This window comes from Vanacampus margaritifer, chromosome 7 (genome assembly GCF_051991255.1).
Source record: "Vanacampus margaritifer isolate UIUO_Vmar chromosome 7, RoL_Vmar_1.0, whole genome shotgun sequence".
NCBI classification, from domain to species: Eukaryota; Metazoa; Chordata; class Actinopteri; order Syngnathiformes; family Syngnathidae; genus Vanacampus; species Vanacampus margaritifer.
Genome location: NC_135438.1, coordinates 23587127 through 23601725, shown reverse-complemented (window position 1 = coordinate 23601725; position 14599 = coordinate 23587127). Strand labels below are relative to the sequence as shown.

Genomic DNA, 14599 nt, shown 5'->3' with positions numbered 1-14599 from the left:
TGTCTCCAGCTAGTGGAATCTAAAGGCAATTACAAACCCCATTCAGGAGAGGCATCAGTTATTTTGCAGATTTCCTATATTTAGAAATCACTGCGGTTAAGTTTTGCTCAAGCGCACCTCAAAAGTAGTCAAGAATCAAACTAACATCCCTCCATTATCTAATTCCAATTTCTTTGTTCACAACTAAATCTAAATTGTGACCCTCAGGTCTCAAGGCCTGAAGGTCTCTGTGTACTTGCGTGGAAGGCAACGGCGCAGACGTCACGGCAGAGAGCCACTCGTGTAATTGCCTTAGTGCTTGTACGCAATCCACATCGAGTTGTTTTGAAAATGTGCTGAAGTTTTACTCAAAGTCAATGGTGTCGCTACGGCTGAATCTGAGAGATTCTTCTACATTTTATGGCCAATTCTGAAAATCGTTTTTTGTTTCCGGAACAAGGACAAAGCGAAAACAAAAAAGAGTTGGCTGCCATTTGTGTGTCTTTATAATGCCTCGAGCTTGTATCATACAAATGCATATTATAACGTTTGAAAAGTGATCAGACCAGGTCACGAGCTAGTAAGAATTATTTAATGCCAATTTGCAAGTGTTACTGTCGGCCGTAAACACGCCAAAACAGAACAATGCGCTATGTACTTAACTTACAAACAGGCATGTGACTAAACGGACCAGTCATGAACGATGCTACGCCCTACCATCTACGGCGTACAAAATTTTGTGATGTGTATAGCACCCGGCCGTGATCTATGGCACTCTTCTCGGCGTAAATCACGTGATGCGCTTTACACAGGAGCAAACACAGTAGTATAAACCAGGCTTAAATACTTACAGATGAGCTACTCCTGCCCCAAGTGTGAGTATTAGTTTCTGCTTGCTGCCCAACTTTTCAAATTTGAACCATGTCCATATAATTGACGTAGCACTGTTTTTTTTAACCAATTCCTCCGGCTCCGTAGATTCTGTGCAATTGTTACACTGACCTTGAACCGTGCACTGGGCCGGGACGCAGATACAATGACATCATCAACCTGTCCTATGCGATGACATCATCAACATGCGCTACCGCGGTAAGACGGTAGAGTCAAAATTTCTACCTTCGGCAAAATGTATACCTTATATTGAATATACCGTTTGTATCGCAGAACCCTATTAGATATGGAATATTAACGATTTGCATGTTTCAAGTATATCTGCTATTAAGTAGTTTGGTAGCTATATAATACGATGATAACCAGTTGAGTCATTTCTAAAATCGATTAACCCTAATTACTGAGAAAAAGAGGCCCAAAAGCAAAATTGCTGTGATGGCGCGATAACGTTTTCACTCATACCAGAAATTATCATTTTGCATCAAAGCAAAACCGCAGCCCATAGTTTCAGAGCATATGGTACCCTCCTACAATATGATCTATCCTACCACATACAAACTATTCACACCTGTCATTCCCACAAATAGATCTAAAATGTTTTGGAATGTGGGTTTAAGCCTGGATTCCCAGGAGAAAACTCAAGCACTGGGACAACATGCCAACCTCAGATAGGAGTGCCTAAAATCAGATTTCAACTCAGAGCATCTCAACTATAAGGCTTACGACGTGTTAGCCTACAATACGACACCACACTACTACACTACTGTGCAGCCCAGATCAGATATCGAGCTTCTTAAAAATAAAAAAAAGTCAGTACAGTCTGTGATTCCATCATCTTCAAACAACAACCAACCTGGGAAAAAGTCTCATTAAAACAGCACTCCTTGCATATGCCTATCGAGGTAAATCTGGAAACAGGGAACCTTTTCACTTAGATATGGCTCACTTTTTCAATGACCAATAAATATTTTAGTGAGAAACAATCCTCTGAAGAGATGTTTATGGTGCAAGCTAACAACTCTTTGTGAGACATACTTGAAAACGTAATGGGACTGGGAGTTGTAAGGGAACCAGAAACTCAGATTAAACATTGTTGTGACCAAACCTTCTCATTTCATCACCTTACAGCCTGCAAACAGACTCACACATAAAACATTCACAGGACAAAGTGTGCGAGTGCGTTTGCGACTTCGTTGCTCCTAGTGTCCAACAAACGCTTCACTCTGAACAAAGCCCCCTCCTCTCAAAGGATAAGCTTTTCCAGCTGGTTTCTCAAACATTGCAAATGAGATTGAATGGACAGCACAGATTGTGCCAGGTTTTCCCTCCTTCCCTCTCTCTATTTTTGCACAGTGAATAGCCTTGTCTCATGAGAAATGGTAGCCTGGGAAACTAGGCCACAGAACGGCGCGCTAGGAGTCAAATGCATAACTCGGAAAGGCTCAGCTACACTACACATGGTCTGACTATGATTTTAAAAGATCTTCTATACACAACGTGTGGTGGTACTATCGACATAGAGTGCCCTCCAAAAGTATTGGAATGGCAAGGTTTGTTTTTGTTATATACTGTTGAATATTTGGTGGCATAACCCTTACTTGCAATAACTGCATCAAGTCTGCGACACTTTGACTTCACCAGACTGTTGCATTCTTCATTTGAAATGCTTTTCCAGGTCTTAACTGCAGCCTCTTTCAGTTTGGTTCTGGGGGTTTCTCCCTTCAGTCTCCTCTTCAGGAGGTAAAATACATGATCTATTGGGTTAAAGGGATACTTGACTCATTGAGCCATTTTCAGCAGTAAAAAAGTAAATATTTTGTCCAGAATGAATTTGATAACTTCATTATTTTATTGTACAATTAATAACTAATTTTCCCACTTGCTGTCGACTGAAGATGACATCACCTGTGCTGAGGTGTTTTCTGGGTTTGGTCATGATTGTCACCTACTTCCTCAGCACGTTATGTGATCTTCAGTTGACAGCAAGTGGAAAAATTTGTATTTAAGGGTATTAATTGTACATGAAAAATAATTAAGTTAACAAATTAAATCTGGACAAAATATTAACCTTTTGCTGCTGAAATGGCCAAATGAGTCACTGGACCTTAAAGGGATCTTTAAGGTCCAGTGATTCACTTGGCCAATATAAGAGCTTCCACTTTTCCTGCCGATTAAGTCCTTTTGTTTGCAGTGTATGATGAAGTTTCTCCCCATTAGTTTGGATGTATTTTTTGTAAATTACCAAACAAAATGGTTTTGTAGACTTTATAATTCATTCTTCTGTGACCATCAAGACCGTTAATTGTTTTCATCGAGATTGCTTTGCCTTGACACAGAAGACTCTTGCAGCGCCATAGACGGAGAATTAGCAGCAGCAGAAGAACATCTTGGAGTTGCTTGACATCTGTGTCAAGGCAAAGCAATCTTGAGTGAAACAAAAAACAGTCATATTTTGGTTCCCGACTTGTGTTAAATAAATATATAATAGAAGATAAGATGAAAACCCAAATTTTCTTGCCTTTCAACACGTGACTGTTTAGAACTGCTGTGTGTGCGAATATCTTGAAACTGCATGATGTTTGTCTCAAAAATAAATGTGTGCCCAACATTGGACAACGTTGTGTCTCCAGTTGGTGTGTTTGCAAGTATGCATTGCAATTATCTAACAATTTTTGCTCGTTTTCAACTAGGTTGAGGTTGAGTCTGTGTCAAGGCAAAGCAATCTTGAGTGAAACAAAAAACAGTCATATTTTGGTTCCCGACTTGTGTTAAATAAATATATAATAGAAGATAAGATGAAAACCCAAATTTTCTTGCCTTTCAACACGTGACTGTTTAGAACTGCTGTGTGTGCGAATATCTTGAAACTGCATGATGTTTGTCTCAAAAATAAATGTGTGCCCAACATTGGACAACGTTGTGTCTCCAGTTGGTGTGTTTGCAAGTATGCATTGCAATTATCTAACAATTTTTGCTCGTTTTCAACTAGGTTGAGCAATCGGAAAAATGATTGGTTTTAAAAATAAGGAAAAATACAGACATAAGTTAACGTATACTGTACTTGTCAGTTGTCACCGTGGTAATAAACAAGCCACAAATTGGATGGTAGCCCTAATTAACAAAGACCAAGTCTGTTGCAGGGATAATGTTATGTTTCTAAAGTACATTGTAAATAAGCTGTGTAAGACCCAAGATAAGGCAAAATGAAAGTTAGTGGGTGTCTTTGCCGGAGAGAAAGATCCGTGTTGAGACACGTGCTTTCCACGTAGACGGCTATTTGCAAATTTGCTGTTCAATGTGATTATATGAGGGGCAAATTGTGAATTTTGAAAACTGCAATACGAACCCGCTTATTTTAAGCTTTGGGAAAACTAAAATAAAAAGAGACAAAATGAAAACATTGCTTGATTAAAATGATCATTGAGTATAATTCAGATAAAATGGGGTGCAAAATTATTGATGTGACCCCAGAGAACTTAGTTGGTAAAAATGTCAAAATAACCAAAACTATCCATATCACATGGAAGAAGAAAAAAAAAAGGGAGAACAAGAGGTCAAGATGTTGCTCCTTTTGCTTTGTCCAAATAGTTGTCAAGTCACGTATGATTTGTCTGACAATAATAATGGTCATGAATTTAACACAATTTTCCATTTTCAAATTGTGTGAAATGATATCTTACAAATTAATCAAATTCAATCTTTAAAAATATGCTGTTCTATTATGCAAACTTAATGTATGGAAGTCACCGATGGAGGGGGGCGCCATATGAAATCTTTCCTAGGGTGCCACATTGGCTAGGGCCTGTTTGCCCCCACCATCCCAGCTCAAGTGGTGCAGCACTCATCCCGCAACTCTTTCACTCTGGCTCTCCCCTGCATGAGTGTGCTCTGACTGGTAGTGTGGATAATATGCAACACTCCTATATATAGTTTGAGCATGAAATGCAAAAAAAACTCATGTTGATGAAAAATTGTGAGATTTTAAAAATGTTCAGTATACAGCAGAACCTCAATTAAACTGACTAATGGGGGGAGGGTGTCGTTCGTTAAGCTTTATTTCATGGCCTAAAAACATGTGTTTGTGGGAAACTTGAGTACCCAGAGAAAGTCCAGAGCCCGGATTTGCAACTGCAAATTCAAAAGTCTGAGGTGAATGTTCTAACCTGATACCCACTATGCCGACTAAATAAAACCCCTAATTCCAATGAAGTTGGGACGTTGTGGAAAACGTCGAAAACAGAATAGAATTATTTACAAATCCCTTTCAACATATTTTTAATCGGATACACTATAAAGACAAGATATCTAATGTTCAACTGAATAATATTATTTTGTTTTGGGGGGGGGGGGGGGAAACAAATGATCTCATTTTGAATTTGCTGCTTACATCACACTCCAAAAAAGCTGGGAAGGGCAACAAAAGACTGGAAGTTGAGGATGCTAAAATATAACACCTGTTTGGAACATTCACTTTCAAGGACTTTCAGGATTTCAGCATCGCTCATTTTGACTATCAGTTTAATCCCTGTCAAGCAGAGATCGCCACACCGAATAACTTGCATGAAATGTTGTAGCACAGTGTTTATGACAAATGTCCACAACAGTGGCCGAGAAAGGCTGAACAGCATAAGGGTTCTACGGCTGGGGAAAAAAAGTTGACCAAGTTAGTTAGTTCGACCACAGAAATTGGTCGATGCAAAAATACATGCATCAAAGCTACTTTAGTCATTTTATAAATATATATTGAAGAGGAATAAATTTATTTTTCCTCTTTGCGTGTTCCAAAAATATGAAGACAGATTTAATGTAAGAAAAAACACCTTTGCAAAAATGATTTAATAAAAAACAGAGATCTCTGGACATCGTGACAGACTCCAAACATCACGTAACAGGTGGAATTTCAGAGTGCCGAATGTGTCTCTTCCGCGGGGAAGATGGCTTCTTATAGTTAAACAGACCGCCTCTCTTTCATTTGTAGACAAAACATACTCTCTGGGTACTTTTCCGTGAGCGATGGCGGAAACAGAGTCAGGGGTGTGTGTGTGTTCGAAGCAGATTCTGTTCTCAAGGACTAAATGTGTTTTCGCACAGAACACTGAGAAGGAATTTTTTAGACCAAACAATATGTTCCAGCTTAAGGTCAAATTATACTGAGTTCAACACTACCTCACATCTACAAAACATTTCGACATGGTTAATATAAAGAATTAAAATGTTAATAATGTATAACAATGGTTAATATATGAAATAAAGAATTTAAATGTTAATAATATCTAACAATATATGGAACCAATATTTTGTGTTTCCGCATGGAAATTTATTGCTGACGGACTCCAACCGGCAATCACCAAAACACTAATAAGGTGCTTCTTAGGTTTTGTTTGTGGTCTCTTTAGACTGCAAAGTGAGAAAATGGGTGCCCGGGCACATGCCCTTTTGGCACTGATGCCCAACGTGCCCCTTTGTCCATTAATTTTTTTTGTGGTGTGTGTATGAAAGTCATTTTGTTGCCTTTCAAAACAAAAATTCAACAACATAATTTCACTTAATTCGAAGCCAGGTCGCTTGCCACTGCGCCTGCCGTCGGTAAATTCACCCTAAAAATGAATTGGTCAAATTACCCCCCACTAAACACTAGGTTATTTATATATTATAATACAGTATATTGTAATCACTTATAATAATTAATAAACACATTTAGAAGACAATAAATTGATACAATAAACATATTTCCAAGTGATCTATCTAGACTTGCGTTCTATTATAAACAATTTCATTGGTTGTTTGGCTAACGAACAAAATTGATATGCCCGTAACCACCCGGAATGGTCCATGTCTGACCAATCTATTGGTTAATGGAGCCAATATGACCTTAACCAACAAGATTGGTAGCTTTTTTTAACCAATCCATTTTTAGAGTGTTGGTCGCTCAGTCTCACTCACAGTAAACAAAAGCCAAGATCATAGAGTGCACTGAGGACGCAGGGACACTTTCCCCTCAGTTTCATAAAGACCACGATCCTACCCATCCACTTTCGCCACGGCAAAAATTTCCGGTAAAACAAATGTCCCTCTCCTCCATTTACTACAACTACTGTTGCGTTTAAGGTACACAGAAAATGTTGTACACAAAAGAATTTGTCCCTCTGAGTCATAATTTTAATCAACCCTCTTCCTGAAGTCAGATCTCCAACTCAACAAGGCAGGCGGATCTTACAAGGCAGACATAGAATTGATGTTATCTGCTAATCATGTAAACACTGTAGTTACATGTTTTCTTGTACTTTCACACGGCTGACCAGCGCTAGGAGCACGCAGCTCTGGCGTTACTATTGCGAGCAGCACGAGTCTGAAAAAAAATTGACGTTTGCTCAATGTGAAAAATAGAGGGAACACTTTTAGTAGATGTTTGTAACTTTTTTCTCTTAGGCTAGATAAGTCTTGTGGCATCTACTCAATAAGAGCTGAATTGAAAATATACTTTAAAGTATCTGTGGAAATTGCTACATGATCTTTGTTTTTATTATAACCAACAGCTCGTTTTTTTACATTGGTGCGGTTTGCGACCAGAGTGCGGTGCTAAGAAACAGGTAGCAGTGTTTTCAGAAATTAGCGGGACAATGAAGATTCAAATTAAATATATTCACAGCATTTTCTCAAGAACAATCTAGCTTGCCTAGATGTGGCAGTTAATTGTTCAGTACAGTTGCAATAACTAAAGATTGACAATCTACACAGACAAATAGTAAACAGCATTTGCTCTTACCTGAATCAAGCTAAATGTAAAATAGGACATTTTTTACGCTACATGCACTATAGTAAAATCATAATAGCATGTTATTTAAACTCATGTTATTTAAAATGTAAATTGTATGTACATTTTACATAATCATTTTTATTTATGTAAATTTGTTGTTCATAAATGATTATTCATGTACTACTAAATAGTTTTTTAGTTGATGATTGGCATTGGCATTGCAGAAAAATAACTGTTTTGTCATATGTGAATTATTGTGTAGCCATTATTTCAATTAAGAATTTTCAATGGATTTTTATTTCACATGCACGCACGCACAAACATAAACACGTACAAACACACACCCTCAATCAATTTTTCATCCCCACCAGCTCCCCGCCCCACGCACAGCGGCTCGATGGCATGGGTTCGAAGTTCGAACCCCAAGTGAGTAGACAGTGCTGGCCAGGCACATTATCATGTGCCCCTTTTTTTACTTTGAGCACCTGCCCCTCTGAAGGTCACTGCACGCCCCTGTAGATTAGCATTTGCTAGTAGCCCTAACCCAAGTATGAAGCTACAATAAGCGAGTACTCATGACATTTATAGATTTCAAATGGGATGGAACCAAAGAATAACATCAGTGTGACGACCCGGGATCCTGAAGCATAAATTAAGTTATTTGAAAAACCTTTCCGTGTGGACGGGCAGTGTAAGCTTCGACAATTCAATATGGTTGAATAAGACAAGCGAATACGTCAGGCTTAGTAAACATATGATGAAGATAAAGCGCTATTTAAGTGCACTCCATTTACCATTCATGTTGATCATATTTTAAAATTTTCATATGTTGGAGGACTATGAAGTAATGTTCAAGAAAAGTAAAATAAGTAAGTGATTCGAGTTTATTTGGGGCTAATGCTAATCGTGATTGTTAACCATTTAGCATAGGCTAGTTTTGTTGTTTTTTGTGTAATATGTGCATATGTGTAAAGAAGATAAGAAACAATGAGTATTATATCCACTAAATTGAACTCACGCTCTGCCATTTTTTGTGAGCTGGACTCAAAGATCTAAAACTTTTTCTACATACACAAAAGTCCATTTACCTATTGTTCACAAATCTGTCTAATTTTGTGTTAGTGAGCATTTCTCCTTTGTCGAGATAATCCATCCCACCTCACAGGTGTGGCATATCAAGATACTGATTAGATAGCATGATTATTACATCGGTGTGCCTTGGGCTTAGGTTAGTGCCCATGGTTTGGGTACTTTTACCTCTGTGAAGGCTTCATAAATGCTGAAGGGTACACACAGGTTTTGAACCAATATACTGTTATGCTGCTATTCAAGCAATGTCTTCTTCTGGGATGTCCTTGCTTATTTCAGCAAGACAATGCCAAGCCACATTCTGCACGTGTTACAAACAGCATAGCTTCATTGTAAAAGACTGTGAGTACGAAAATGGCCTGACAGCAGTCTACCATTGAAAATGTGTAGCGCATTATCAATACAACAATGGAGACCCAGGACTTTTGAGCAACTGGAATTTATCATCAAGCAAGAATTCCACCTACAAAGCTTCAACATTTAATGTCCTCAGTTCCTAAATGCTTATTGAGTGTTGTTAAGAGAAAAAGGTCATGTAACATAGTGGTAAACATGCCACTGTTCCAACTTTTTTGGAACGTGCTGCAGCCATCAAATTCAAAGTGAGTGTTTACCAAAAAAAAAAAAAACATCATCAGTTTGAACATTAAATATCTTGTTTTTGTAGTGTATAGAATTAAATAGGTTGACACATTCATTTTCCTGCTATTTTGCTGTTCAAAGTTGGATATGTTCTGCTTTAAAACAGTTCCAGCCAGACAAGTCTTCTTGATCACCAAGCAATTAATTCTGCTGTTTTGCGATTACACGTCGTGATTAGCATGGCTAATGCTCAAGAGCATGTGTAGCATCTTGGTGGCCCAACACAACACTATACTATCGGACCCAGCATCAACCAAATAGCTTTCAAAACAACAAAGCTTTTACAGCCTTTCTTTGTGGTTCAATTATCGGAAAAAAATACAAATCTGTGATTCCCAGTTTTGCTTTTCAGTGGGTTTTAATGAGGCACAAAATGAGAATTTTGACTCACAAATTGCGGTGAACATCTACTTAACTCGAACCATACAGTGGTCGTGAGGTAAACTTTGCTTATTTGATTGCGGTTTTACTTTACTGTAAATTGTTTTACGTCAAATCAATCAATGAATGTGCATTATGACAACTAAATACCGTAAATAAAGTTGATGTCAATGTTTTCAAAAAGAGTCTTACTACAAAATGTAGTTTCGAACAGTGCTCCCTGAACATTTTCCATGGTAAACTTCAAATGCCTATATTTAACCACAGAATCCAACAGTTTTCAGCGTACAACTAATGTGTCATTTGTTGTCTGTGAAGTGCATTCTGTATACTAGTTGAGTAATTGAAGATGTGACAAGTGCACACACAATGAATAGGAGGGAGGGAAGGGTAAGTGTTATCACTAGGAATGCATTCTCCAAGCTTTGTACTGTCCCTGTCCCTGATCGTTCCCTGTACCACTAATGCCAGAGTTTGATCTGCAATACTGGCAATAAGTCGGATATGTTTGCAGTGAGGGTTGGACTCCGTCAAGGCTGCCCTTTGTCATAGGGCTTAAATCATGCAAAATCTTTATTTATTTATTTATAGCTTTTAGCCATATTAAAATGCTATTTCCTCACTTAAAAACGTCACCAAAATTGGTGTTTTCTTCAATTCGCCCATGTCTGAGCATTCCGGTTCATTCTTGCTCTCCAAGCATCAGCCCCTCCCAACCCAAGAAAAACCACTGGGTCCTCACTTATCTACGTACAAAAATGAGAACCCACCCCCGTACTGCCTCTGCAGACTAAACACACGCCCACTTTCTCCAAGCAACCTGCACAACGCCCGACAAGTCTATCCAGGAAAGAGGCACTATGATAATCTCCCTTGGCAAAGCCAACCTCAGATGACTTCATGCAAGAGACGTTCTAGACAGAACCCTGAACTGATTGCCAGCCAATTGCAGTGCAGTTTAGACAAACAACCAGTCACACTTACTGTCATACCTAGAACAATCGAAAAATGTTGTTTTATTATTTGTCATGACTTCTAGGGTTCAGACTTTTTACACAGACTCACGTGGTGTTGATATTAAGCAAAGGTCATGTTTGTTTGTTGCCCAATTACTAACAAATGGGATTTTTTTGTGTCTTATCCACCCAAAAAGTGTTTTGAGTTACTTTACTTAAACTAATACTGTAACTGGAGTGACAACCTTCCCTGTACCTGGAATAGGGGAGGTCATCCTGTTAGGCAAGCATGGGCAATTCCTGGGGCCCCAAGATTTACATGGGCCACCAGACATTCTTTTTTTTTTAAATTATTAATAAAGCTTTTTTCAATCTAATAAATGACACATATTTATTATTGTTTTATTCTTAATTCAAGTACTTAAAACAGAACCAAGTGCTTAATATATTGTACTCTTCTCCAGGATTTTTCCTGGCTCAAATTGAGGCAGAGGTGGTATTACCCTGACTATGATGGGTGATAGGTATCATATCGGTGCCAATACCAGTCTTATTTTGAGGTATTGGTACTCGCGGCAGTGACCGATACTATTATGGGCTGCCCTCCTGCAGCCATTTTACGATCAGAGACTAGAAATTAGAGATTACATGAATATAAAGTTGCCATAAATGTTTGCCATTTTTTAACTACAGTCAATAAAAATTAATCCACTAGTACATATTAAATTGTAAATATAGTTCAGCGTTATTGTAAAACACTATTATGTTTATTATTGTATACACTGTGTTTTTATTACTTTGGCGATGGCTGGAGCGCGCCACCTTCGTCTCGCAACCAAGAAATGGGCATGTGCAACAGTTGCGCCATGATGTGTCTTCTTCCGTACATTAAAGTTTAAAAAATAAAATTAAAAAAATAAAGCGGTTTCTTCTTCAGTTGTTGCTTCAGGTCTTTCCGGTGCACTGCTGTTGATATAGCGCTTCTATACTGGCGCAACACTGCAACTGCAGTTCAAATGTGTTCCTGCCGAACTCAATCAACACAGCTGGAGCACTGTGTTGAGCGATATCAGTTGCTCAGGCTGGAGGAGGCAAGCAAATTAGGTGGCGGTGGCCGCCTCATGTCATATTGTGCTGAAGTTTGGCGAAATCTATATAAAACAAATATAGACCCAGATATTAAATTACAGTTAAAGTGAATAGAATAGTGAATAAGGTTGCCTACAGAGAATTAACTAATCAATTATTTATAGTTGCTGGTATTTTACATTTTTGGGATATTGTGTATTTGAAAGTAAACAATAGCCTACCTGTTTGCATTCAGAATTACTTTAAATTAAGAGAAGGAAACTATAATTGAAGGGGTTTATTTAAGTTTGAAACGTAAAGTTAGGACCCAGTTCAGTTTCAGTTTTGGGAGTAAAATTGTAGAATGGAATTGATGATGCGTTGAAGCTTTGTACGCCTGCTGAAAACTTTAGAATGTAAAATAATTCATGCTTATAGTGACACTGATAAAATGCAAAACATTTAGAAACATAACGTGAGTGTAGTAGTTGTGTGTGTGTGTGTGTGTGTGTGTGTGTGTGTGTGTGTGTGTGTGTGTGTGTGCGTGCGTGCGTGCGTGCGTGCGTGCGTGCGTGCGTGCGTGCGTGTGTGTGTGTGTGTGATTTTATCTAACTCAGTGGTCTTGTATAGGATAGGCAATAATAAGCCTTGTTCAAAGGGATGTTTGTGTTTTCTGTTATGTGTTGCATTAAAGGAATTTAATATATTTTATCAAAACTATACAACATTTGAGCCTTTTTCACAGTGACACAGATTGTGCAAAAATGCCGAGCTCAAACTAGATCATGTTTTGGTCTTTCACTTAACTGACAACAGCAAGAACCTGACGGTCTTGCCAGTAGTAGAAGAACTGCGGTCAGTGTTAGCTAAGTATGCAGTAGTGATGAAGTGCAGAGTGATAGTGACACTTTCCATTAGTATTAAAGTGGTTGAAATGGTAAACTATATTGAATTGATTTCAGTTCTTACCAATTACACAAAAAAAAACATTGGCTTTTTGGATAAAAAGCTCTCAAGAAGGATTTAAAGTACTTTATTTCACTCAGCAAATATGATAATTGTCTCAAATCCACTCATTTTAGTTGAAATATTAACATTCAAAATCTTTGCAATTTTTGGTGGGCCCAATGAGGGGGTTGCCTTGCCCTTGGGTCCTAAATAACTAAATATGCCCCTGGTGGGAAATGAAATAAAACGTTTGAACATGCTGATTGAATGTAAAACATGTCATGGGAGAGAACGTATGCTTAGCGGCAAAACTACATTAACTTCAACATTTGATGAGCACTTCCCAAATTAAACAGATAGATGAACACTGACTTGCAGCATGGTGTAAATACCTCCTCAAGCTATTTTAATCAATTCAATCATAGTACTGTAATGTCATTCTTTGTAGATTTTGTTGCCATTTGATGGGGCACGGTTATAACAGATGATCCTGAATGATCTTTGACGAGAAGATGATTTATATGGTTTTCGCTGTTGTATTGTCACAGCAGCTAGGCTATATTCATGGCTAAGATACAACGTTTAGTAGTTATGATGCTACTGCAGAAGGTGGGCATGAAAAAGCACAGACAAAGATGAGCAAGGCAACTCACGTAGTGTTTCGATGGACTGCGCCTTTTCTCCACGTCCACCACTTTGACGTCCAGCACAGTCCGAACCTGCATCTTGACCCTGCAAAAGCTATACATAAACGCGACTGGCAGACAGCTGCTGCAGCTCGAATCACGCCGAATAAATCCCCGCATTCAACGCCGATTCCCAGACAGTTCAGAGAAAGACGTCAGGTCGCTGTCGGCCAGTTTGGCAGTCTTCTCTGCCTTCGCCCAACCACCATCAATCCGATTAGAAACTTATCAACAGTCCGTTTTAGACAAGGCTGTGCGCCAACCCTTGGTGTCATACGCCGTCAGGGTAATGTTGACTCCTCCGCTGCCCACACAGCACGCCGGAAGAAGGCAATCACCTTAAATTGGGGGGCAAATTCAAGAGAGTCCCTTTGTGTCTGTCTCGGTGGCCACGAGATCCTCTGCATACCTGGACGTCACAGTCTGCTTGGATGGATGATGGCTGGTCAAGCCAGCGCCAAACGCCTCTCGTATTCCAGTAGCCGCAAGGATTTTAGGGAAATAGTGGGACGTGCTTCTCATACGTCCACTGGGTTACTTGGAATCAAATGCTCATGAAGGGAAACCATCTGAAAACATATCGCTCGCTTAATAAATCAATGCAGGAACAGACTCGTCTCTAAAATAACTTTTCCTCCGGGTTTGGCGGGAGATTGTTACGTATTGAACAAGACGAGGGAGGTCCACAAACACGGCGACGATTCATTGAGTTGCTTCCAAGGCCGCGTCGGATCGGTTCAGTTGAACACTGCAGGCACTGAGTCATGAGCTGCTTTCTGGCCGGAGACATGAGCAGCTGCAAGTGTGGCTACAGATGTTACACCAGCGACCAATCCGATGCAAGCATTCTCAACGTGAACGCGCCCACTGACTGGCTTGATGCTGCCCCCTGTACACTTTTCTACGCATGTACATGCATATTATATGTTCATGTTCACGTTATATGAACGTTTATTCGACTTCATGAGATCAGAACAGATGTCTAGGACCAAGAGTAGCAAAATGAATAAATAATTGTCTTATGAAGGGACACGTATTGCATTCACTTGGGGGGAAACAAAACGTCTCTATTTCGTTTTTCAGATTTTTTTTCCGTTTTTTGCAGTGCATGATTTTTAATGACAGAAACAAATATATATTTTTTAATTCAATCAACCAGAAAACTTCAAAAAATACTTTTTAAAAAAGCCCTAAAAGAATGT

General features: G+C 38.9%; 1 protein-coding gene across 7 annotated transcripts in view; it reads right to left on the bottom strand.

Moving 5' to 3' along the window:
* The window catches only part of sh3pxd2aa (SH3 and PX domains 2Aa), a 118339-nt gene extending 104174 nt beyond the window's left edge, over positions 1-14165 (bottom strand). For all 7 annotated transcript variants that reach the window (XM_077570918.1, XM_077570919.1, XM_077570922.1 and 4 more), the window contains exon 1: positions 13365-14165. In XM_077570918.1, the coding sequence (XP_077427044.1) occupies positions 13365-13517 (153 nt within the window). In that variant the 5' untranslated portion in view covers positions 13518-14165. The remainder of the gene's footprint in view (positions 1-13364) is intronic.
* Positions 14166-14599: the final 434 nt, after the last annotated feature.